This window comes from Anneissia japonica, unplaced genomic scaffold (assembly GCF_011630105.1).
Source record: "Anneissia japonica isolate Jap-2015-1 unplaced genomic scaffold, ASM1163010v1 scaffold287919_len575428_cov197, whole genome shotgun sequence".
In the NCBI taxonomy this organism is placed as follows: domain Eukaryota; kingdom Metazoa; phylum Echinodermata; class Crinoidea; order Comatulida; family Comatulidae; genus Anneissia; species Anneissia japonica.
In genome coordinates, this window is record NW_022718751.1 from 267,336 (window position 1) to 294,338 (window position 27,003).

Below are 27,003 nucleotides of genomic sequence, written 5' to 3' on the forward strand. Positions count from 1 at the left end.
CCACCAAAAAATTCTTAAAAAAACAAGTATGCGAAACAATGAATAAAAAAAAAAGTCTTGCCTTAGCCAAATAATTAAATAGCCTTCATCCTCAAGCTCATCATCATCTTCTTGCTAGTTAGATCGGTAATAAACCTATTTATACTTCAATTTTGCAGGTCGGCAATTCATTTTTCTATTTGATATATATCCCACCAGATTTCATGTCTGCATTTTATGTTAGTCATTAAAAAAAATATTAATATTAAATTATGAGTTTGCATTGGCTCGGAGTTTAGGACTGCTAATCAGCGTAATGATGGGCAACTGTGCAGATGGTCAAACCCGTACCCCGAAGGGGCATCAACGCTTGTCCTATTTGGCGGTAGGCCTAGATAGAAGAAGCCCCCTAGCTACTAGTAGACAAAAAATGAAATCATGAGATATTACAGGGTTCAAATTTGTGACCAATAAATATATAAATAATAAATATAAAGTTTAGGCGTAAACTACATTCAAAAAGCATGGAGGTATTCATTAGTTCACATAGGCCTAGGCCCTACTACTTCGATGCTCCTACTAGCCTAGGCCTAGTTAATTATTTAGGGGAAAAGTTTTATTATTGATCATCTGTGTTTTAGAACGACGTTCAAGTAATGTCCCTGAGAAGAAACGTAAACTTGGATCAACTGGTTCAAGACATCCACAATTGGCAAAAGGTTGGTTACTTGGGCAATATCGCATCAGTCAATCTTTTTTTTTATTGATATTTATTATTTAAATTATCAATTAATTTACAACGCTTTTAATTAATTTCAGCAAATAGATGATTTATTGGAGACCAATCAACAACTTGAACTACAAAAGAAAATACTACATAGACAGTGTGAAAACAGTGAAATAAAAGAGAAAAATGCAATTGAAGGTACTGTACTATATTTAAAACATTAAATACTGTTGAGATTCAATTGTTTTTGTCAGTTATGCTATGGGAAAGCAACCCTGTATTTTTAATGTTTATATAGCCTATACTTATATGGAGACTTGCAGTATACACTATATACACTTATTTTTTAACAGATGCAAATGAGATGCATAAATTGGTGGATAAACTTCAGGGTATTCTAGCAATGAGGTGTGATATTGAAGGTAGATGTCATCTCAAAATTCAACTATACTATATTAAGAGTTATTAATGAATAGAAAATATGCTATGTATTTCGATTGTGCCTAATATAACCAAATAATACACACTACCAATTACCTGGATTATAAAAATAATAAGATAATATATTTATTTTAAAGATGAAAACCGAACACTTAAAGATCAGATTGAAGATATGCAGAATAAAGTAGCAATGCTTGCAAAGGTACAGTAATTTAATTGTATTACAAAAGTTAAAATATATTATTTCTATAGATTGTTTGGTGTGTGTGTGTGTGTTTAGATCATTGATTCATCAATTTAATTACCAAATCCTATTTGGTAATAAAATAAGTAAGGTATATTTTCTAACAAAATAAAAGCTTTATTTTAAATGATGAAATTAAAGATTTTACCATGATTTGACTAGGAGCATGGTGAGAAGGAAGATAAATGGAAAGAAGAAAGGCAAGAAATAATTGAAAGCCATAAAGAAGCATTAGCCAATGTTACAGAAGATGCCAGAATAGAGGGTATGTGTTATATAACATCATCAAGAGATACAAAAAAAAAGTTTGGAGTTTGAGCACCTATAGAGGGCGCTATACAGATACTGTGCTTTTTCTTTGTAGATGTGTATAAGAGACAGAGTATTTCCTAAATAAGAAAAAAATTTTTATTTATTTTTATTCCTCCCTCCACCAAAAAATTCTTAAAAAAACAAGTATGCGAAACAATGAATAAAAAAAAAAGTCTTGCCTTAGCCAAATAATTAAATAGCCTTCATCCTCAAGCTCATCATCATCTTCTTGCTAGTTAGATCGGTAATAAACCTATTTATACTTCAATTTTGCAGGTCGGCAATTCATTTTTCTATTTGATATATATCCCACCAGATTTCATGTCTGCATTTTATGTTAGTCATTAAAAAAAATATTAATATTAAATTATGAGTTTGCATTGGCTCGGAGTTTAGGACTGCTAATCAGCGTAATGATGGGCAACTGTGCAGATGGTCAAACCCGTACCCCGAAGGGGCATCAACGCTTGTCCTATTTGGCGGTAGGCCTAGATAGAAGAAGCCCCCTAGCTACTAGTAGACAAAAAATGAAATCATGAGATATTACAGGGTTCAAATTTGTGAGAAAAGATACGAAGTGTAAGAACACTTCAGAAACAAATGGCTGATGCAGAGAAAGCAAAACACACAGAGATTATCAAACTAAAACTGGAAGTAATGCACATTGGTTGGTTATTTTTAAGTTTTCAAAACTTCATACATTTTAATAGAGAAGCTGAGATAGAGGGTGTTACACTGGTTGAGTTTATTATCTATTCTTCAGCTTTTAAATATTTATAATATAATGTAAAAATGACACAGAAGGATCAATATTGTGCTATTAAGTGGAAAATACTGTATTAAATACTGTAATTACATTTTAATGTTTATTTGTTTTGTGTTTAGTATGATTCCAAGATTTCCCGCCTTCAGAAACAGGCCACAAAAGCCCAGCAAGGCAGCAGAAGCACATCAAGTAACAGCAATATTTTTAGACAGGTTCGATATGACAAATATTTGTTGTTCTTAATCCATTTGGTTAATATTAAATTTATTCACATAGGAAATAGCATCATTATTTGGTTTTGTTTGTTCTCTTAGAAACTTAAGTTCGCCAAAGAAGAATCTGATAAAGAAATATTAACGTTGAAGAGAACGATTGCAGATTTGGAGAGGAAACTCAACAACCAGCAGACATCGAAGAGGAAGAAATTCTAAAATGAAATGCATGCTTGTGGTTCTATGTAAAATGTTATGCTGTAAAATTACACTGCACTCATAGCTAGTAATATTACAAAAAAACAAAAAACAAAAAAACATTCTATGATTTGATTTAATTAGTCAGCAGCTCATTATTGTGCATGTCAAGGTTTGAGTTAAAAGCAGAGTTTATGTTGTCCAGATTACACCATGAAGTTGGGGTTGGTTTAATGGAAAATGAAGTTAATTGAATTTTTTGTTGTAGAAGTAAAAAATAGATTCTCTCCTGCTGTATTGTCTCGTTCCTCATCTTCTTGTCATTTGCTTTGTGTTGCTGTGGAACAGGTAGCACGGGAGAGGTTGCATGACCAACAGAAAATTAAGTACATTAAGAATTTTGAGACATTAATAGTTACTGTAATGTGCGAATGTGTTTTACAAGATTTTGTGAGCTGACAATTAACTCTAAGGAAAAATTACAGGGAAGTTACAAAATCACAGGTAGCCCAGGAATTATGTACATATCCCTTCATCTTTAACAGTTGTACCACTCCTCTTGGATCAAGATGGAAGTCATAACACACAAATAATAATACATATGTTTTTCAAATTTTATTAAAACACTTAAGAGAATATGGTCAGTATAATATTAAAATCCTTAAAATATTCAAGTGAAAAAAATATTCAGGTTGTGTTAGTACAAGAATATGTAATATTTTTTATAATAATAAAAATAAGATTCGAGATTTACATTTGGTAAAATTTACACTCAAATCCAGTGATAACATCTTTAGTCACATGAATGTTGATAATTATTTCTTATTGACCCCAAAATAGTACTTTGTGATGGTAAAGACGAGGGAAATCAAGCAATGTTGCTCACCAAGTATAGACAATAAATGATGAATACTATACTCACAAGGATGAATCTAAGTACTGTACTGTAGTATATAAAATATTGTTCCCTTTCCTGTCTTTCAAAATCTTGGATTCACCCCTAACAGTGGCGTATCTAGGGGGATGCGCGGGGGTAAATATTACTCGATCCCCTAGTCATCCCCACCCAAAATCACAAGTCAAGTAGTTAAAAATCACCTTATTTTGTGAATTAGTGCCCCTCAACTGGTCATGGAGCCCCCCCCCCCACTTCACCTTCACGCCCCCATCAGCACCCCCATTTCAAAACTCCTTGATACGCCACTGACCCCTAGGACTGTTATCGTCAATTACAGTATGTAGAAAAAATTTATAAATGAACAACAAACAAATCAATGTTCACAATACTCCTTACAATTATACACAAATTTTATAAAAAGGTTAACAAAAGAGGACTTCGTAAATACAGAAGAGAATGTATATTTAGATTGGAATTTTAAACGTTGAGGGCAGCATTCAATTTTCTATTCACTGTCTGAATATTTCCTCTTATGTTTGTGTCTTTTACTTTTCTTTTTGTCTTTGTTCTTGTGCTTGGATTTCTTGTGTCTACGATGTGACCTACGGTCTTCAGCTGAATCACTATCTTCATCGGTTGAACTTTCAGAGGAATGTGGACTACGGGAACGCGAGCGTCTGAACAACAAAAAGAAAAAAATTAAATTATCAAAATAAACAGTATATATTCTATACTGTGGTGTGGGAAAATCAATGTTGGAATTTCCAAATTAACTTATTAATTCATTGACAGATAATTTATATACTTTTCTGTGGCAAAAACATAATGCAACAATCTTTAATTAAACAATTAAATTACTATAAAAGATTGCTTATAAAATAAACTGTTCAAATATTGAATTTTATTAATAATATGTTGTAAAATAAATGTTTCTTTTATATTCAATATACAGTAAATTAAACTACAATCAATCAATTTATATATTTCATTTACAGTAATTTATAGATATGTTAGATTACCTTCTACTGTGTTCTTTCTTCTGTTTCTTTTTCTTGTGTTTCTCTCTTGACCTGTGCCTTGAATTCTTCTTTTCATTTTTATCTACAAGTAACATTTTAAAATGTTAAAAAGAACATGGATTAAAACCGAATTTCACATCTAATTTTATCCTTAGCACATTTTAATGTTTAAATATCAATGTCTTACTCTTCTTTTCTGCAACTTGTTTGAGTGGGGTCTCATACTCATTCTCACTACTTTCGCTACTAGTACTGCTTATGTCTAGTGTGACATTCTTTTCCGGGTCGATTTGAAGGAAATTACGGCACTGGAATGTAAGGTGGCCCACGTAGCCACATTTCTTACAGGCTATCCGGGAATTGTCTTTGTTTGCTGTAATTAGAAAGAATATATAAACTTTAATTACATTTAAACAATTTTTATGTAACTTTTTTCATTTTACTTACCTACTTTATTTTCCAATTTTTCTTTCTAATAAAAACACTGAATACGGTAAATTAAATTCAGGATTTTCCACAGACAACCAATTAAAATTAAACAGGTAGGCTTAGGCCTAGGCTATGCTATATTATATATACAGTGCAGCATATATATGTATGGATATTACAGCTTTACGTAATACCAATTATTTATCCAATCTTTTTTCATCCACCGTACTCTATAGTGACAAACCACATTACAGAGTGTTATTCCTAGGCCCAGCCCTATCTATAAGCTATACTCTCAACGGACACCCGGCCTTCAATGGAAAAGGCAGGACAGGGCAGCTCTTGTCCGGTGCATGCACTGCCATTTCTGAAGACCGGCCTAACTAGTTAGGCCTAGACTGACTTTTTCATCAAAGCATGGTCCTCTGTCGGTGGTACAAGGCCACTACTAACTAATAAGTCTCCTGGTATCTATTTATATATTGTGTAAATAATTAAACGGGTTTTTTTCCCTCTTTCTTTCTGATGACACTCACCTGGTTTTCCGAGAACATTCATGTTTTCGTTGTTTTGCTCTGCATGGTTTCCAGGATAATATTAAAAAAATCATCTCAATTTAAATTAATCAACCCACTGATTTGATTAAAGTTTAATGAAACTTTTCAAATTTCCTGGCAAAATTACCTGGATTTGAGACATTCGCTAAATTGGATGGGTATTTTCCTGAAGCTCAGATCCAGCAAGCAAGAAAAAAACAAAAAAAACAAAAAAAAAATAACTGAAATGGCGAAGGAAGTGATTAAAGCTGATTATATGCAGATGAATATAGTGGCCTAACAGTTGAAGTATGTTAGATTTTGAAAACAAGTATTTAGGGTATCAAAGAGCATTATCATTATTTTGCTTACTTAGTGAATATTATTATTAACCTACGCCTCGCTGGAGCTGGGCTAGGCTATAATAGGCCTAGGCCAACTAACTACTCCCTGGGTGGGGCCTAGGTACTAGACTAGGCTAGGCTAGTCATCCAGCAGGTCCATGTATGAATGCCTTTGCTTGGTTTGCTAATGAGCATAGATAGGCCGGCCGCGTGCCTAGTCCCTACAGTGGTCCTTACTGTATTCTTGTATATAATACTGTTTGTAGGTAGAACCTCAGCTCAGACCTACCAACCTGCCTCAAACAAACAAAAGGCACATTAATTTTTAATTTATTAATTTGTTATGGCCTAATAATAAGTAATACTGTATTATTTAAGGCCTAGGCGGTAGTAGTAGTAACTTTAATATTTATATTAAATATCTGTAACCTCTTTCTCTCTTTAGGCCTAGGCCTAGTAGGGCTTGTTTGATTGGAGTATGGAGTCTATACACACATTGCTACTGGCCTTACACTTATTGTTATGTTTGTGTCCATGTTGGTGTGAAGACCAAGGACTGAAATGCGGGGATCTTCAAATCGGACAATATCCTTTTTGCTTATAATCATAAATTATTTGTTTATGTTGTTTAATTCATTCATTATATAAATGTTCCATTTACAAAATTTAATATATACAGCCCAGGTCATGACCTGGCAAGAGAATACATGGGAAAGAAGAAAAAGAAACACCTATTAAACATTCACAAAACTACAACATTGTGATTTAATTTACAAAAAAAAAATTATTAATAGTAGCATATTTTATAATATAAAAAAATAGTTTGAATTGATGTTGATTTGTGGCCTGCACTGTCACACCTTTCAACTATTTCTATTGAAATATCACCCATTTATAGACCACCTCTATTTTTTAAAATCTCTGATCATCTGTGGAAGGATAAGTGTTATTCCAGTTCATTAATTCAAACCATCTAGGTCCAGAAATGTAACTGAGTGATGCAATAATTAACTTTCCCAGTGGAGCAGGAATATGTTGTCCTTAGGCCAAATAAAAAAAAAAAATACTAGTTTCTCGTCCCCTCATGCATCCATTTTCTCTGCCTCACCAATTTTTTTTTGTTTGTATATTTTACAAAATTCCTCTCTCGATCATTCGTAGTTGGGGATACATATGGTATGAATCATGTCTAGTACTTCTTCAGAAAGTAGTAGCTGTTTCCCATCAACCATCTTGGATTTGTATCTCGAAGTAAAAAAAAGGGGGAAAAGTGCCCTCGTTCTACTTTTTTCAAAATATTAGGATGAGAAAGTCCTTTTTTTAACTTGGCCTAATATACTTATATTGTGGTTTTCACCCTCGAAACTGTGCTTGTCACATTAACACACTTGCTATGGTGATATTGTACTTAAACCATAAAGACATCTTTTCTCCATTCTTAATCACAACCTTTAGTTGTATATGTAGGTGTATGACCCTTGACCTTTATGTACATTCACTTGTAAAGATCCGGTTATTGATCCTCATACACAGTCTGCTGTCGGTTGTACAAAGAACAGGAAAGTTAAAGGTCAGTTTATAGCTTAGACTTGGTTGGTTTGGATCTGTTATTTTAGTTGTAACTTGTGTAAATTTTTGCCTCGGTCTTTTTTTTTTAGTTTTATGTATGCCAGTGGAGAACATCACGTGCAGTGGTAAATTATACAATGGGTTGGCCGTAAGCAAGGAAATTGATAAAGAAGTTGATTGCAGATATACGTAAGTACTGTAATGCGAATGTAATTTGACTATTGTAAATAAAATCTGTTGACGTACAGCAGTAAAGTAGGTGAACATTTTGAGCTACCGATATGTCTTATGTGTATGTGTTTTGAGATACATTTTATTTAATGTTTCCATATTTTAACAGACAATATCATTATATTTGCATGTTACATGGTAAGTTTTAGAATACTTTTTTTTTCAAAGAAATGTTACAATTTGATTAATTTCAATTGGAGTAATGTATATTTTCATTTGACAGAACCAAATATTCTTACACGACAACCCTGTTACTCTCCATATTCCTTGGCATGTTTGGGGTCGACAGGATGTATCTTGGATACCCCGCCATTGGACTCTTGAAGTTCTGTACGATGGGATTCCTTTTTGTTGGACAGTTCTTGGACATCATTTTAATTGCAACCCAGGTAAATTTATTTAACATATACAGCCATCCAAAATGAGAAAAGGGGTCCCAAGTCTCCCTGAAGTCGCGGGACTCTCCTGGAAATTAGGACAGCCTTCCGCACTCCAGCAAGCAAGAAAGAATCTCTTGCAAATTCATGATATTTGAATATTTTTACTACTTTAATATTAATTCTCACAGCTGTCAGTTCCGATGGGTAATCATCATGCGCATTGAAACAGATCTCCCGAAAGATATTTATCCAGCTTGGGACCCCTGTGAGACAATCCCCAACAATTATATAATTGAATATGTTGTGTGGATATAGCTCTCTCTGTGGCTATAGTTAGCAATAAAACGTGAATACGCTTTAAAATCTATAATCTATGTTAATTATTAAAAGCAATTTCTTATTTGTTTCTAGGTGGTTAAGCCAGCAGATGGTTCCGACTACATAATCAGTTACTATGGGCCTATGCTTTACAAGATGGAACTTAATAACCAAACTTATATAATGCCGCCACTAACAGCCAGTTATGTTGATGAGTTATGACAGAGGAGAAATATAACGACCAGCCATTACTGGCATCTCTGTATATTTAGTTCTTTAAATATAATATTTTTACAACCAAAAAACATTGAAGATTGAGCACACATATAAGAAATTAAGCACACAAAGCCAAAATGCTGTGCTGTAATATAAAAAGAATACTAAATACCAGAGCACGCAATTGAAAATTTGCAATTTCTCATAGCATATGTCAGCATATTATTGAATAATTTTGCATATTTATCACATCTCATTAATGAACAGTTTTTATCATTAATATTCCAAATATTCATTTAAAATGTTTATACTGTTTCATGACATTCATAGTTATTTTAATACTATTGAATATAAAACACTCGGAAAGAAACAACAGAGACATTCATGATGCCGCCGTTCGCACGCTTTTTCCAGCCTTCCATACCCATACCAATATAATTTGTACTGATTTTACTACAATGTTATGATTCCTCTAGGGTAAGCTGGTCTCCTTTGGGGTTGCAATAAACACTAGATTTTCCAGCGAGATTTCACGTTGGACATAGTGAACCATGTCTATGTTGAATCCGTGACCCTCCATGTACTTGACACGACCTACATCTATAAGGCGTTTACATTGCCTGCCGATTTCGGCTCTCTCCTCTGCACTCGGAACACCTGACCTGTGTTGGCAAAAAAAACATGTTCTTAAAGACTTTTAAAAGCAAATTCTGTACATATATTTAATGGTAATACAGTCTGTATAAATCTTGTGCTTTGTGTATGATATAAGAAATTATTGTTAATTCTGTTTATGATTTATATAGAGTACTACAGTGTTATGTCACGATACCATGTGATACTACTCCATTGCTATTGGTGACACAAAATGCGTTCAACCGACACCATTTTCTCCACTGCCAAATCATTGATCCCAATTTCTAACGTAATTATTAAGAAGTTGTATCTTAATTTTTCTTTGTTAATGTTAATTGATGATTAAGTGTGTGTTCGATAACTAATATAATGCAAGCTTTTGATGGTAAATTATTAGGTTTTAAAATGCCTATTCTAAACCATTAAGATTATGAAGTCATTCAGGCGTAATGAACAATAACTAACATCCAGAGGGCGCCACCTGGTGTTGTGACGACACGACTGTGGTACTCTATATTCATACAATGCAATTTATGTTTTGTTCAGCACTAAATTTATCAATGTATATCTTGTGATGGGATCTTTGTTAGGGGTGGCTTTAATGTCTTTTAATGGCAACTCTTCATAATTTATAGAATACAATTATAATATTGTTTGCAACAAGGTGTGCCTGGCTTAATATCATCATATGGTAATGAATGAAGTATCTAAACAATATTAAAACATATTAAAGATACATTTCCAAGATTAGATATTTTCTATTTTTCAATGCCATTTTGGATTCAACTTAGGCAAGTTCAACTGTACTAGTCTTTTGCCTTGTAATTATAATTTATCTAGCTTTTTATTTGAATGACTAGTAGCTATAATGTACACAATGGTTTTTCCTTTGTAACTTCTGGATTGCAAAGTATTTTATACAAAAAAAATAATTTAAACAAATGTTTCAGAATCTATTCTTTACCTGCTTAAATCCACATCCTGCTGGGGTTGATGGGATTGGAAATCACTACTTGTAGGTTCTTCCACAACAGAATGTTCATTGCTCTTTTCTTGGTCATGTGACTTATCTTGATTGACAAGACCATCACCTGAGCTCTCTGGTTTATTCCTTGTTCCGCAAACAGCCCAGCTTGTCAAATGAGTCATGATGGTGAACTCCTCTGGAGTAAAATTGAAGTCTCTGAAGAACCTCTTGCCCACATAGTTCTTCCAGTTGCACCTATGATGGCAACATAAGGCAAACATTATTCCAGATATTTTTTCCCTTGGTTCGTGAGGGGCAACACACAGGCGCTTGGCCTGGTGGAGTTCATAAACTGTTTGGTCGCCATCATCACCCTTCACTTGGGACTGATCAACTGCTGGATTACTACAATCACCTTTGACCAGGGTCGCAAGGCCACTAACACTTGAATCGGCATTAAAATTCATTAGACACCGTAATGCAAGGTCTGGGAATAAATAAGATAAATCATGGTTACTCAATAAACCATACACAACATGGAGAGGAAGTGAACAGCACTTCATAGAAACTTTTGTTCACACTGAACTTCTTTGGGTGATAGCAACTATTCTTGAAGTATAACATCATTAACAACCAAACAGAACAGATACAACTTGTTTTATAATCATGAATATAAATGTAACATACATAAGGATTTTCCTTGTAAGCTACTACTGTAATAATAATATAATACAGACATAATGTTTTTAAAACATCATCACAAAAACTTTAAAAACACAAAGTTTACATTTGAAAAACATGGCACAAAAGAAAAAGAAAAGGTGGAGAGAATATGAGCAGTAATGGGCCCTGGAGGATATCAATGCTTTTTGCACTGATCAGGTCACCCAAGGTAAAGAAAAAATAAATAACAAAAATAAATGATGATGGTATGTCACGTCCTAGATCTGCCACTGCTTCTATGACTTACCAGTTGCCGCTCCACACAAATGTTTGCTGATTCCAACAAGGGGGTAATTATTGTCCTTGATCCCTGGAACCGACACTAGCTCAAGGTCACTGATATCGAGGTTGAGTCGCTCAAACTTTGGTCCTTGATTTTGATGGTAACAGTCCAACTAAATACAGTAATTAAATACAAATGCATGAAATTAATACAGTAGTAAGATCCATCTCTGCAACATACGTTCAGGTTAACTTATGACCAAGCTGCAGCTCAACTATAATTATATGATAATGCCTTTGCTTGAATGTGCTGCCAACTCTCGTGCATGAATGAGCATTCACTTTTTACGTCACGCATCTACATTGCATTATCTCACACATCGTAAGAAATGTTTATAAAAGCCTAAAATGTATAGGCAGATTATACCCTAAAATTCATAAAAATAAAGTCAATTCGCCATTAAAATGTGAATACAGGCCATATAAATTTCCTTTAATGAAGCTATACCGACTGACTACTGTAATCCAAGCAGTTCCACTACAATTTTGTTTTTTAAATAACATAGAGTTTGCTCTAATTTGTGATTATTACATAGAGGGCGCTATATACTCAAGCATCAGACACCAATAAAGTTGGCAGGTATATGAATGTAGGTGTAACATCGTTTACCTATGGATGATGATTGGCATTTACTAACCTTCCTGCGGTTGTGACCTCTGTCTACCAAGATGACCTTAACATCTGTTGAATCTGAAAGAGCCTTTTGTAACCAATGTGACAATTGACCTGCAGTACAACAGATAAACTCAAATTAGAAAAAAAATTACTAATAATATTTGACTTTGTGTTTGTGAAGAATAATGCTACATATTTTATTTTTATCTTCCTTTGTGCCTTCTTTCATATTTAAAGGCCCTTTATAATTTATGCACAATGTGCAACCACCTTAAAATCCTAGGGAGTATGCCTCATGCGTGTAATCAGCACTATCAATTTCATTCAAATATTCACCTCCTACCAGACACCCATTTATGGTGAAGAGACACAAATGTAGATGAATTGACTTGCAGAAGGACACAGGCAAAATGTCAGTCAGCAACATCTGTCTCAATCTCACATCCTCTTGATTGAAAATCCAAAACTGTATTGTTAAAATACACACTCCACTATTTGTTTACAAGCATATTTTTTTGTCAATTTTGTTGATTTAACATGACATACATACCTCTACCAGCTCCAAATTCTATAAAGCAGGTCTTGTTTGTAAGTAATCCCTTCTTCCGTAGGTGCCCAAGCAAGGAAGCTTGCTGTAAAAGATGCTTACGGGCAGATGCTCCATTCATAGCGTCCTCCAATTCCTCGTGAAAAACTTCATGGTCCAAAACTTCATCTCTCAAATCAATTTTATTAACTAAAAATAATGATGATAATGAGTCATTTCATTTTTTATGGAAAATAAAATTAAAAGTGTACGAGCTGCTATCATGCAAACAATGCAGCCAATAAGTGATCAAATCTAAATAAATTCTTAAGCTTTGTATGCACTATAAAATTTGAAGTGACATATACCTGTGATCTGCATATATTTTGGTGTAATGCGTAGAGCTATTAAACAACTAGAGTGCTGACTGGGTGACGAAGCTATGCAGAGTTGTGTATGTGTATCATCCAAGATGGCCACCGTAGGAAAGCTTCACCTTCAGGCTTAGTATACATATTATACCCATAAATAAGCCCTCTGACTAACTATTATTTCATTAATAATTATTATTAATAATGTTAATAAATTATTAAACTATCGTAGCGAAAAAGAGGCCAAGTGGAGTATCTGATTTAAAAATAAAGTACTGATGAATGAAAATCAAAATCATGTATGTTACATCCATGCACCCCAACGCTAGAGTTTCAACATGCAGGTAACTTAGCTGTATTCAAAACTTTCATGTGTAAATAGCGAGCGCTACTGAAAACTATAGGCATATTTTGATTGGCTAATCACCTTGCCCATATATAGGAAAATCTCACAATTTTATTACATGAAACTTCAGAGTGTCAACAAAACTTAATAAAACTATCACTTTGCAATGCTTACCACTGTAACATTTCTTCACTTTGGAGATGATCGATTTTAATCGGTCCAGATCCATTGACTGGAGTGATATCTAGAAGATGAAAATAAAATAGTAATTGTCTGTTAAGTTATCGTGGCAGCTCTTTTCCGCATTATGACAGTAGTATATCCAATGCTGACTAATTCTAAGAAAGGCCAAAATTTTTAAAAATAGTTTGTTGCCGGACCAGCAACTGGGTGGAATTCTTTTTCATATCCACTCGCCGCAAGTGAAAATAATCTTGGGGAAAAAAAATTGGAAATCCCCATCAACAATCAAGGAATCTATCTTACCTTTGGTTGCTTGTCAGTATCATCATCTGAACCAGCATTTATGTTTTTCTTATAGTACTCCTGGAATACAATCAGAATTAGCCATATGTGTTATATAAAATATTATCAAGGGCAATGACTAACATATATTTTTAAAAGTAGGCCTATTAAACAAATGCATAAAGAAAAAAAAAACTACATCAAATCCTAGCTAGCCCTGGATACAAACAATTAAAAAATGCTTTAATGTTCAAAGAAAACAGCATTAAACATTCTATGTTTGGAAATCAAACATCATTGATGCCTAGAAAAGGTCTAGCAAAACCTGGGTTGTTTTGCTTATTTTATTTATTGGTTTTCTTTTCAATGAAATCCTTTAATCATATGATGCATCTTGAGTTCCCTCCGGATATGTGCTCATTATTATAAATCAACATGAATTGGGCTGGATGTTAATGCAATGATATTTTTTATTTATTTGGGATACCAAAATACAAATACAAACAGCAGACAGGGCTGAAATTTTACATTTTGAAAATATATAAGAAGTACATCCTAGAAGTATTATAAAATTTTATTAACATTATTATTCAAACTCACAATTCTTGTATAGGTTACACAACACCACTGCCAGTATTAAACATGGTTTTACAAACTCTTGAACACTAACTTACATAGTTTTGCTTTAACTTTGCATTGCACTTCTTGAGGTGTTTTTTGAGCTGGTCTTCAAATATTGTACTGTTTTTAGAAGAGAGACATATTTTGTAAATGCACTAATCAGTGAATGATAGACTGGTATAGTAATATACAATATAAGTCCTGATGGGTTTCATGGGGAGAGAAGTAGATCATAATTTTCATATCAAAATTTGAATTGCTCATTTCAAATAATCAAGTAGTGGATATTGTTACGACCCATACTGTAAAGTGTGATACATAAAAATAAAAAATTAGCTGAAATTTCCACAGAAAATTGGTAGGATAATAGATGCGCAGATTTGTAACTACTGCATGATAAATTGGTTGTATATTAGAGATAGGTCAAGGCCTAGTTTTCGGCAAAATATGTACAGAAATCGGCCCTTATTATCCGAAATGTGTAGATGGATACAGGTATATTCCCAGCGCAGGTCTTATTTTACAGTTTGGGCACCGACATACCATAGGCCTAGTGCATTAAGATAGTGAGAATAAAAATTTATGGTCAGGGAGCATGCCAGCTCCACCAATCAACGCCTCAGTCAGAAAACTTTCAAAACAATAGCCACATTTAAAATAATAACATTATTTATAGTTATTAACTTGTAATTAACAATAAAAATTATACAACTGATCCAGAATGTACAGAAGGGCCTGCGCAAAAATTTGGCCTAGAATTCCGTCCATTTTCTAGCGATTTTCTGAGCAGATTTTTTAGATATCCTCCTTGCAATTAAAAAACTTTACAGTATGGCAACTGGTAGGCCTAGCCCAGGGCCTAGCTGGAGAGGGCCTTTGTAGGGAGGGCCTGGGTAGGGAGGGCCTGGGTAGGGCGAGCCTAGTTTGTCGGACAATTAAGCATTATCCTACATTAAAACTGATGGCCAAGGCTAGGCTAAATGGGTACGCATTCGTTTGCCACTGTGTCACACGGGGTTGTGCCACACAGCGTCGGCGTGGTTTCGAGTTGTGAGCGAGCGTGAGGCCTAGGATAGAAGGCTAGCCGCGCTACTGTCACTGTCACTGACTGTTTATGATCAACAGGACAAGGAATTCGTTTTCTTTCACCAGCTTCATCTTCGTCAGGCGAAAATAATATATGTTCACCACAGTAATGCTTTCCTACACCTGGAATAAGCTTGCAAAATCTTCCTTTCCTCTTTACATAGTATTTACATCGTCGAATATCAACTTCCATGGGCGCAGCCATTTTATAGTCCGAGTACACTCTATTGAGGGCGATGTTTTATGCTGGTTGCCGCTGCTGCTTGGTCACCGAGGCACCAGCTTTCTGCAAACAGCTCAAACGCAATGATACCTTCGAATATTGATAACATTTTATTTTATTTTTTTTATTCATTCGGCAAAATAAAAATTAAACTACAAAACTAAATATGTATTTCTAAACAGTTACTTAAAGAAGAAAAGAAAAGAAAGAATTAAAACCAAAAGAAAGAAAATGAAAATAAAAGGAAAGTAAATATAAGAAAAAAGAAAAGGAATGAACTATAAGAAAGAAAAAGAAAGGTTAATCAAGGCAACCTAAGAAATGGTAAAAGAAAGAAAAGGACAAGAAAGAACGAATCAGGATACAAAAGAAACGATAAGATAAGATAAAATGAGATATGAAAAAGCATAAGAAATTAAAAGAAAAGAAATAAAGTAAATATAAGACAAATCAAGGATACATAAGAAGCGAAGAAAAAGAAGAAAGATAAGGAAATATTAAAAAGGTAATTTAAAGCTAAAGAAATAATGCCTAAGGAGGTATTAGAAAGAAAGCGGAAAGGAAAGAAAGGGAAATTATAAGGAAAAAAGAAGACGAAAGAAAGAAATGGTAAATAGGAATCACGGATGAAAGCACAGGATGAAAGTGAAAAAGAAGATAAGTAATTAGACGGTTAGCTAATACTAAAATAGAAAACAAAAAACAAGGAACATAAAAGTGAAGGTCATCTAATATTTGATAAGTCTGAGGCGGTAAGTTTTCTTTCCTTCTTATTATTATTATTATTATTATTATTATTATTATTATTATTATTATTATTATTATTATATTATTTTTAATATTATCATTATTATTATTATTATTATACATTTAAAAAAATTAATATTCTCCTTCGTATTATTTTCAAAAATAGACATAAATCCTATGTTATATTATTATTAGATATCAGAAATTGACCGTCTAGGCATCCCACTAGATATACGAATTGTAAAACGATTGAATATTCAAAATAAAAGATGTCAACTTCTTCATCAATAAGTAGAGATCATCTTATAAAATATTCCCAAAGCGTGATTTTTAATAGTTTCGAATCATACTGTTTCAGTCTCATGTGATAGGTGATATTGAGTGAACAGATGAACGTAGCATAAAATCAATTGGATGGGGTGTCAATAGTTTAAATAACAAAAGAATTGACAAATCGATATTCCAAAGTATTTCCAATCTGTGATTAATTGTTTCGGCTGAAATTAGAGACAGATCACGTATCTAAAAACTACAACTCGTGTACACACACTATCTGACCAAACATTACTATAATGTCTAGAGGAACGACGTACGGCACAGCGACTCAGTCTCAATCAGCTGTCGATATGGAAGATAGAGAAGCTGGGAAACAGCTTTTGCCGCCGCGCTCACCAGGTAGTGAGGACTCCGATGACGTTCAGGAATTTTCTTTGCCACCACCTAGGAAAAGTAATCGACAGAACAGAAAGTAAGTTCGGATTCATTTTTTTAAATCCATAAACAATGTTGAGTTTACCGAACTAAGAAGAGTCGTAAAAAGAAACTTGTAAAATAGTCAATGATATTGATAGCCAATTATAAATATTGCTTCCTGGCCATAGAACACGGTTTAATATTCTAATTGATCAATAAATGTATTATATATGGATATAAGTTTATATTATAACTTTACCACAAAACGGTTTATAATTGTAGGCCTACCATGATATAGGCCCATTATGTATATATTTAAATTTATATTGTTTCAGTATTGTGGTTTTCCACTATTTTTCCTTTTAATAATACCGTAAAACATCAAATTGAAGCCCTGGGCTTTTTTTTTCTTTTTTTTTTTTTTTTTTTTTTTGCGAACTTTATGGGCTTCTTTTGGAGGCCACATTGGCAAAGTAAAGAGAGGGGCTTCTTTTCAAAAATGAATGCTATAAATCTTGGGAATTTGTACTATAAAGCAACAAATAGAGCCACTATAACATCAACGTATATTAACCGGCATTAAATCCCCTAAACCTACTGTATAAACCAAAACATGTTTTCAATTTATTTTGTTTCTTTGAAATTCATGTACAGTGTATGTACATTGTACTGTACTATCTCGAAAAGGTATGCTATCTCCAAAAAAAAAGCCCATTGGCTTCTTTTCGAGATGGGCATCTTTTCGAGGCTAATTTTGCAAACTGAAAGGTGGGCCTCAATTCAAGGTGGACTTCTTATCTAGATTAAGCCAATTGGGCTTCAATTCGAGGTTTTACGGTATGTAGCCTACATAAGGACTTCATATCTGTATTGTACCATTTATATAGCTAAATATACAGGCCTATATAATATGGGAGCTACCGTTTATATTGTTGTCAATCACACTACAAATATACGATATCAAACAATTCTTTTATTTATTACCATATAGGCCTGGATATTTTTTTAGGATTAACGTAAATCCCAATAACGATTATAGGTCTATAACGATTTTTCAAATCCCGACACAATTGGCTTATTAATTCACAGAGATTAATATACAGAGCCGAAGCCTCAGTTTATCCATAAAGTATAGTCAGTTTTTATGATTTTTATGTTAGTTTCCATATTATGTTCCTGTTGTTAATCAATGATTAAATTGACAAATAGTTTAAATATCTCATATATGCATTAAAATGACTAAATAATTACTGCAGACTTAGTACATTCATCATCCACATTATAGGCCTGATGATGTAGCTAGGCCGCAATTCACATGATCCGAGCACGTCACATTGTATAATAGGCCTCCATCCCATCGATTTTTCAACTGAGTTTTAGTTTTATGAAATACCGTAGTTCATTAAATCCAACAGGTGGAGTTTATAGATCCTTAGCATTGAATATAATCGATTATAATAACATGTGACAGTGGTACACTGATATCATTGGTTAAATAATATAAGGATAGGTTGTGCAATGATCATGACATGATGGTGTCATAAGACAGTAATAGAAATATGTAAATAATGGACAATTAAACCGAAATTGGAAAAGATAAACCTAAAATCAAAACTTACAATATTCACAGTGTACAATCGGGCACTAACAAATCCTGGATAACAACAATGAACATTATGAAATAGACGCATGTACAATGATAGGCCTTTATACTTTATCTTGGTTGAAATGATTTATCTTTTTATTTATATACCATGTAACTTTGAAATGATAGGCCGATATAAGAGCATTAACATCATAGAATAGATAAAGACCCCGGGGATGTCAACCAAGGTTTCGGAATCCTACCATCCTGATCCTCCGTGGCCAAATAGGCCACCAACAATCACTGACACAAATTAATAAAAGTTAGTATACATAATGTATGCGTGTTATTTTACATAGGGATCAATTTATGAGCAACATGCCAAGAAGTGCTTAATGTGTTCGTCCTCCCTTTCAGAAAGCTGTCCAGTCGCGTCGATCATGGACAATATACGTCATTCAACGTCACCCTTGCTCTAAAATTCATGCTGGTTGTTTTCATTCTAACATGTGTCTGTGGATTGTGTATAATTTCACTAAGCATTAAAGAAGAACTTGAACAGATGAAGCGAAAACTTGACATGGGTACGTTTGTTTTCTCTGTGAGCTGTGGGCAAACCTTATCCCGTTGCCCACTTTCACAAATTTGTGCTTATAAAATCAGTATTAATGTAATGTACTTCTGTTTCAATTTATACACGTGATTACAAGGAAAATTCAGGTAATTTACACGAAAGGATATACAGGAGTTTCATTGAAAGTAGCTAATGAAAGGTACGGTAATAAGCCTAATAATTCTAACAATTATTATTATTATTATTATTATTATTATTATTATTATTAATATATAATATTATTAGGCCTATTAATATTATTATTGTAGCGTTATCGTTATTACAATTATTAATCCTTATCATTAATTTTATCACTGTTGTGACAATAATGAATCAAAAATTGATAAATAAATCTTATTTATATATCATAATATTATAGTACAGTATAAAATAATAATAGTATATTATATTTTTACAATTATTATGCCTATTTTGAATATTATTTCTATTACTGTTATATATTTTATATGAATCAATAATAGATACATAATGATAATAATGGATAATAATAGATAATAATAGATTCAAAGTACAGTACATCCGTATATTTCTATTTCATCCGTTTATTTTCTAAGGATGGATACATGCCAATACAGTATACTGTATTAACATAATGCAATAACGGAGCTATAGTAAATAAATATTTTTACTTTATAAGCTTGACAGCATCAATCAGTTTGAAATATGATAAAAATAGACCTTTTCGCTAAGCCCCACCCCTATTCTTGCTAAGGTGACAGGCCGCCATAACAAAACGAGAGCGTAACGTGCGTTTGTGAGGCACACGTGCGTTTGTAGGACACGTAGGCCTACCTGACACACACCTGAAAGGTCCATTGAGTGTGTGTGTGCCATCGTGATACGAAAAAAAATTACAGGAAAGCTTTAACGATTACATCATTGTTTTTAATAAACACACCTTAACATAAACAAAAAGTTAATGGAATTTAGTTTCAATATGCATTAAACCACGTGAGTTGCTCTGTGTTTTTATCATCATAACTGGTTGTAAATTTGCTTTCAGGATCCAGCTCGGTTTGGCTCCATGGCTCGTGCTGTGATTTCTCATTATAACTTCACAATTATTGTGTTATGTTTTCGTTTTGTCTGCTGCAATTTGGAAGGCCTACCTACCGCCGCCACTTTGTGTTAAACTTGGTTTACGTTTCCTCAGCTGAGTCTTGAATCATTTCATTAATGAAGTGCGTGCTATGAATTTAGATTGTATTAACGGCTTCCAGTAGGCCTAAACGCGATTATAATAGGTCGCGCCTTAATTTACGAAAATCCTGAAATGTCCAGACAGTAAATGCCTATGTGTTCTAAAAAATGAAATGAAATAAAATAGACCTACTTGATTTGATTAGTGTATAATGTACAACAATATGTTTAGGTTTTAATTTTTTTTTAGCTTTTAATTGAAAATGAACAATCTATATTTTCTTCGCCAGACGCTTCACAATTCCTATATGGACTTAATTTGGTTTGGACTGATGAGAGGAAATAAATGAGATTGAATTAATAGTACGGTAAAGAACCGCTAAACACGCCCCTTTTGGGACATGTGCGTCTTCCTGGTCTTTTGGTTAGTTGTTAAGTTTGATTGCGTAAGACTCCGAGAAAGGTTCAGGATTGCCAGCAAAAAGTCTCAATGGCACACGACAGTTAGGGCGTCCCACAAATGCATGTTTGGTTGAATACAATCATCAAGTAGACTTAATATAAAATAATTATATATATATATACTGTCTCTTATACACATCTAGATGTGTATAAGAGACAGTTATGTATATATTTAAATTTATATTGTTTCAGTATTGTGGTTTTCCACTATTTTTCCTTTTAATAATACCGTAAAACATCGTGACAATAATGATTTAGTAAAACCCTATTCAATTCACAAACAAAAATCTTTTATGCGAGTGTTTGATGCAGTACATCGCGTACCGGCAACGTAGGCCCATATATATTTTCTCAACATAACGCCTTTGCTGTTGCCTAATTTAGCAAATGTTCGTTTTTTTAAAGAATTATTCCACAAAAAATAAAAGTTATAGGAGAGGGAGATGTGTCATTGTGTGTTCGTATGGGGTGCTTATTTAATAATATTTGGTAATTCTATTTTAAATATTTATCCCTTATTTTAGATTTTATGACAGAATATGAAATACTCTTTTGAAGCAAGTAATGGCATTTGTATTTAATTAAGAAGTATAGTATACAGTAGATTTGCTAAATTGCTTGTGAACAACTTACTCGTCAAGTTACAAATGAAATCATTCCTATAGGTTTCACCATACCCGTAATTACAAGTATCCTCATTGGTTGCTATTCTTTAACCCACTGCATGTCAACGAATCACATTCATTTTAGTATTAGGACATGGATGGGCGAACACTAGTCTCGCTGACGTAAAATCTAAACATGGCAGAAGAATTTACAGCCTACGAAAGAAACCTATTTAAAAAGAAGTAAATAAGCTCAAGAACATCAACAGATTTTCCCTCAGTTTTGTTGAGTTGTCAAGGTGTCACCCTGGATCATCAAAGCAAGTCAAATGGGTTCTCAAAGCCTGTTAAAAAGATGAAAAAGCGGAAGGAGTTGGATGCTCTTGTTACCAACGGATCCCGTGCCAAATTATCGAAGAAGAAAATGCCTACCCATCAAGAGGAGGGACATGAATTGCTGTTAAATATAGAATCGGACAGCGGATCTTCGCTGGACTTAGATTTTTCACCACCTAAAAGAACTTTTGTTAGGAAGTAAGAAGCAAATCGTTTAAAGAATCATTAGGTTTAGCCGCTAGGGCCTAGGCCCTTAGTTGTTACTTTGTGATGAGTTGGCCTAGCCAGGCATGGCATGGGTAGGTTAGTCTTCATTCAGTACTGGCGGTATTCTTTCGAAAATAAAGACAGGGCCTAGACTAGGCCTAATTTTATCCGCTCAGACTCAACTCGACACGGTTGAATGAAACTTAATTTGTCACCTTTTCAATGATGTCATCCCTCCAGTACACCAGGGCCGATTGAAATACTATGGTACCACCATTATCAATACAGTAATTATTAGGCTTTTGAGAAGCTTAATTTTCGTCAAAATTTGCGCAGAAATTGGTCCTGACCTCTTGATTTGTGCGAAGAGTTTCTACACTAGGCCTAGGCCTAAATTACTGTATTGGACAGGGATAGGCCTGTATTGTTTGCGTAGTTTGTCTCCCAATTCACCAACACGGGTGGTGGGTCCACAGCTCACATTTCTTTTGTTTTGGCCTAGGTAGGACCAAAAATGTTGACAATAAATGCCAACAGTAAGATTTTTAGACAATTCAGACAAGTTGTCAATGTTTTGATTTGTTGGACCAAACTTAGTGTAATAACTTTACTTTTACTGTCACGGTAACTAAACTAAAATCATGATCTAATATTTTTGTCTTTTTACTATACCAGACCTCACATTTGCAACCTCTGTTTGTCAGGCTGTGTTTTAGTCTTACTTGTTGCCTCAATTCTAATGTCTATTGCACTCCTTTGGATGAATTTTGACCTGAAAAACGATGTAGATGGTCTAAGGAAAAGACTTGATCTTGGTATGTTTTGTTCTGTTTTGCTAACTGTGGTTGTTGTGTCTCTTACCATTGTCAGTTTCAATAATTCATGTGACCAAAACTCAAAAGTTTTCTTGTATTGTTTCATATTTTTGAGTGAGTTCCTGTTTTGGAAATATTATTACAGTAATTGCAATTTTAAATATTTTTTACTGATTTTGATTGTGTAACTTTTTATATAACAATTCAAACTATCTTATTTTTATCATTACTGCATTTTAGTTTGTAGTATTATATTATTTCTTCCTTTAAATATTTTGTATTCCTTTCAGAAAAGAATCCAGGGTGTGTAAATTTGCACTTAATATTGGTAAATTACTTTTAAAGGTGATAAATAGTATAGCATTGACTTAATTGTTATTCGCTTGTTAAATATTCATGAGAGAACATTGAAAACTAAGGGATGTAGGGAGTCTGAAAAAATTATTACATACGGTAAATATAATAATATTGCTCCATTGCATTGGTAATAGTGCCATTTGTAACACTAATAGTGCAGTATGCAAGTGCTGCGTATAATACATTTTGTTAAATATATTAATTTTCATTAAGCTCTCTGTTTACCACCAGCAACTTTTCTAGTAACTTTAATAAAATATTTATGAAGGCATTATTATACAGTTACTGTATTCCATGTATCTATTGCTTAAACAAGCATACTGTAGCCTGTTAGATCATTTTAAACATTATTAACTGTCAACATAATTCTTTTACAGGCACAAGAAATGTAAAGTTACAAATTAATTTTAAAAATATCAATTAGAAATTTTAATGATATTTTGTGTTTTGTTTACTAATTTTTTGTTTTAAGTTCATTTTTATACAGCGTAAGGGTAAATATACAGAATGTTATCTTATTACATGTTGCTACAATTTTGATTTAACTAGTTATGCCTTATTCTTTAAAATAATGAAAGTATCAAGATGTTCTCAACTAGTTCTACTAATTTTATGCATTAATGGTGCTCTAAATTTTATGATTGAAAATAAAAATGGTGATTAATGGATTCTTGCTTTTGAATGTCTTTAGTTGAAAATGTGAGTGGGAGTTCTAAGTCACAGCTTGACTCGACGCAAGCACTAATAAATGGATTGGAAAAAAACATCAATGATACCAGAAATAGACTGAAAGAAAACGTCCAACGAATGGATCTGAAATTATTAGATATCAATACCAAGGTATGTATTTTATGTTTTATTCATATTAAAGTCTATTTTTATTTTTAGTTATTGAATTATGAGAAAATAAAACAATATTAAACCAGTTTTAATTATTTTAATTACTTTATTTTTTCCACATTTTGGTTTTGTCTTCCTTTTATCTTGCACTAAGTTGTGATTTTTAGTGCATAGAGAAAAAAATTGCCATTTCTATATGATACTATAATTGTTTTTTAAAAGGCCTCTTGTTATTGGTATTTTGACATTTAATAATATTTGTTTTTCATTCCAAGATAATTTGCTAGAAGGTGGGCAGTTAGCCAAGCCAGAACAAACAATTTTGCATTCTTCTTCCTTACAACTACAGACAACAATTTTTTAAAATAGACAAATCATATGTTTAATAAACAAAGGACAACGATGAACAAAGTCATTAATAAACAATTGAATAAACAGTCAGATTAAAAAGTAAGCAAAAATAAACATTTGATGAAGGGTCAATTCATTTTACTTGATAAAAGCGGACTTGATTGATCTCTGCCTAGAGACAAACAATAATACACATGTTGAATTAGGAAAAATATTGCCTTTTAGTCTGTTCGTACACTTTCTCTAGATATACTATAGAGAAGCCTTCTTTATTTTTCTTATTTTGTTACATAATAAAAGACTTTCATAATTTTGAATTCTATTTTATGAAATTTGAATGTGTATTATGTGCCTAGAATACTCATTCAAATTTCATGAAATTTGAACATGTATTTTGTGCATAGAATATAGAAGGTTGTCAACCTATATTGAGAGTAGAATATTTCCCAAATGTCTTTTATACACATGATTTGTGTTGCTCCCTTTTGAATGATTTAAATCCTGTCACTGCCAGTATTTTTATCAACTATAGGAACACAAATATAGTTTCTAAAACATTCAATATGTTACGCACTTTGTCAGACTTTTCACCATTTTGAAACAGACAATCACAGAATTAGAATGATGGATGGATGGATTTATTTGGTGTAAGCACAAAGGATAACCCTCAAAAGTCTGAAGAAGACTTCTTTCCAGTGGGGTCCCAATCCCCTACTCTTTTCCAAATAGTGTACTGCGTTCTTTAACGTGCACACTGGCCATAATGCACACAGTACCAAGGCCTTAAATGTCTCATCCGAAAGACGGTGTGCTATCGTAACTTGCATTTCAAGGAGAGCAGCGATAGGAATTGAACCGGGGACCAAGAGATCCTCATGGTTCAGCGCACGCACAGTGAGTGGCTACCACCAGTTTAGCCGACTGAGCTAAGCTGCCCTGTACACGAGGGAGTCTTGTACAGTTTCAGCAATCTAAGACTATCTCTAATAAATTGTGTTATAATATTAATCGTCATTTTCATTTGTATCACTAATTCAACACAAAATTATTAAAACCTGTAAATGTCATATTTTTTGAAAATTACTATGAGTAGAGTTATCCAAAATGTTTGTCAATTTTCTCAAATGCAATAAATTCACATACACTGTACTGTTAGTACTGTACATGTTTATGAAATTCAGTAGGTAGATGGATTCTGTTACTCAGTTAAGGTTGGTCATGGGACAATTACTGGTTTGCAACATAAACATATTATTTAACCTGCTGTAGTTTTATGGGGTACAGTAATACATTTGGTTCATCAATTTCCAACAGAGTACAAAACATACTCTTTAACCTCCCACTCACCCTCCCCGCCACCCCCCCCCCTTCAAAAGGACTACATTAGAAAATGGTTGTTGTCATTTTGATATAAAATATTGTTTGAAAGTTTGCATGGCAAAGTAATAATTTATTATTAATGCTTGCAGTACATCACATAGGTAGTTCTGAAATGATCTGTTGAGATTTGATTTTGATATAATAGGTTTTTTTTTCATAAAAGAGTGCTGTAACACTATCTCCTCACCCTAGTGTAAGTTTTGAAAATTTAAACAAATGGATGACCCCTACTTAAGTTACTTCCATACTTTTTGTAATGGTTTGATGTACAGTATGTCTATAAATTATTATTATCTCCGTTGAATTGAGACCAGACAAATTCATGTGATTAACAATTAAAACATGTCAATTGTCAAAATCCATTAAGTTGTTTACTGTGGTAATCATTTATTTCAAGGCCAAGACAAATTATCAATATGTTGATGTTGTTTGTCTGGTGTTTACAGATACTCATTCTTTGTCCTCTGCAAGGAAATAAACAAATGAATAATGGATCCCTCACAAGCTACAACTGAAGCAAAAAAAAAAAGTGAATCTTAAACCCTGTCCAACATGTGACATGCCTAAATATGGTCATGATGACATCACATCATGACCATATATAGGCACATCAAGCCTAAATATGGTCATGATGACATCACATCATGACCATGGTCAAAGAAAATTTGGTAGCCTGGACAGCTTTATACATCAATAATTGAAATAGCTGAGAAAGGCCCTACTACTATGTAAGGGCCCTGGGCCTCCCGGGCCCTAGCCTAGAGGTGGTTATCTTACCCCATCCTCTCCCCCCTCCAATCTTTGGGGTTCTTGAGGGTGCTTCAGGCTGAATATCACAGAGTTCAATCTTCTAATCAAAAACTATTCAAACCTAACTAAATACTATTGTTATATCTTTATTTTTATTGTTATCTTTTTTCTTTTATGAGATATATTTTGTTAACTTGAAAGGTGTATTATTTGTCTTGCAGGTAGCAGAACTTAACGCCAGTTCATTGTTATTAAAGAGTAAAATACAGTCACTGATGCCGCAACAACAAACTGCTGCAGACGGCCCTCAGTTACAGAAGGTACCTACATTTAGTATTGCTTTTTTTTTATGGTGTCATGGTGATTGCTCACCTACTGTAGTTTCAGTAGATGTGGCTGTCTATAATAGACAAAGTAGTT

The 27,003-nt window shown here is 33.3% G+C and overlaps 5 protein-coding genes across 10 annotated transcripts in view; 3 read left to right on the forward strand and 2 right to left on the reverse strand.

The window, feature by feature from the left end:
• The first annotated feature begins 96 nt into the window (after nt 1-96).
• Nucleotides 97-3,628, forward strand: LOC117110606 (coiled-coil domain-containing protein 152-like). The gene is made up of 10 exons (XM_033253366.1): nt 97-126; nt 621-698; nt 799-904; nt 1,060-1,128; nt 1,285-1,349; nt 1,554-1,656; nt 2,100-2,185; nt 2,274-2,357; nt 2,589-2,681; nt 2,784-3,628. The coding sequence occupies exons 2-10, from the start codon at nt 636-638 to the stop codon at nt 2,898-2,900; spliced, it is 786 nt and encodes a 261-aa protein (XP_033109257.1). The 5' UTR covers nt 97-126; nt 621-635; the 3' UTR covers nt 2,901-3,628.
• A 186-nt stretch (nt 3,629-3,814) lies between these two features.
• Nucleotides 3,815-5,918, reverse strand: LOC117110601 (protein SREK1IP1-like). Its single transcript, XM_033253358.1, has 4 exons — nt 5,762-5,918; nt 4,984-5,169; nt 4,797-4,878; nt 3,815-4,454 (listed from the first exon to the last, which is right to left on the reverse strand). The coding sequence occupies exons 1-4, from the start codon at nt 5,781-5,783 to the stop codon at nt 4,283-4,285; spliced, it is 462 nt and encodes a 153-aa protein (XP_033109249.1). The 5' UTR covers nt 5,784-5,918; the 3' UTR covers nt 3,815-4,282.
• A 6-nt stretch (nt 5,919-5,924) lies between these two features.
• Nucleotides 5,925-8,978, forward strand: LOC117110600 (TM2 domain-containing protein CG10795-like). Of its 2 annotated transcripts, none has more exons than XM_033253356.1 (6): nt 5,925-6,070; nt 6,551-6,690; nt 7,599-7,675; nt 7,764-7,863; nt 8,129-8,294; nt 8,697-8,978. In XM_033253356.1, exons 2-6 carry the CDS (start codon nt 6,584-6,586, stop codon nt 8,823-8,825), a joined length of 579 nt encoding a protein of 192 aa, XP_033109247.1. In that variant the 5' UTR covers nt 5,925-6,070; nt 6,551-6,583; the 3' UTR covers nt 8,826-8,978. The 2 variants fall into 2 exon arrangements, with proteins under 2 accessions (XP_033109247.1, XP_033109248.1); XM_033253357.1 differs by having other exon boundaries at nt 5,963-6,070; nt 6,557-6,690.
• Nucleotides 8,979-9,125: 147 nt separating this feature from the next.
• LOC117110599 (tRNA:m(4)X modification enzyme TRM13 homolog) lies at nt 9,126-15,669 on the reverse strand. Its single transcript, XM_033253355.1, has 9 exons — nt 15,482-15,669; nt 14,426-14,492; nt 13,773-13,832; nt 13,461-13,530; nt 12,594-12,779; nt 12,066-12,154; nt 11,393-11,540; nt 10,420-10,909; nt 9,126-9,481 (listed from the first exon to the last, which is right to left on the reverse strand). Exons 1-9 carry the CDS (start codon nt 15,661-15,663, stop codon nt 9,292-9,294), a joined length of 1,482 nt encoding a protein of 493 aa, XP_033109246.1. The 5' UTR covers nt 15,664-15,669; the 3' UTR covers nt 9,126-9,291.
• A 1,283-nt stretch (nt 15,670-16,952) lies between these two features.
• Nucleotides 16,953-27,003, forward strand: part of LOC117110621 — a 23,630-nt gene continuing 13,579 nt past the window's right edge. Inside the window, exons 1-4 of one of the 5 annotated variants that reach the window (XM_033253386.1) lie at nt 16,954-17,176; nt 19,124-19,290; nt 23,954-24,102; nt 26,805-26,903. In XM_033253386.1, coding sequence (XP_033109277.1) covers nt 17,001-17,176; nt 19,124-19,290; nt 23,954-24,102; nt 26,805-26,903 — 591 coding nt within the window. In that variant the 5' untranslated portion in view covers nt 16,954-17,000. Of the gene's footprint in view, nt 17,177-19,123; nt 19,291-21,685; nt 22,082-22,765; nt 22,906-23,953; nt 24,103-26,804; nt 26,904-27,003 lie in introns of those variants that run through there. The other 4 variants (XM_033253389.1, XM_033253388.1, XM_033253387.1 and 1 more) reach the window with 4 other exon arrangements.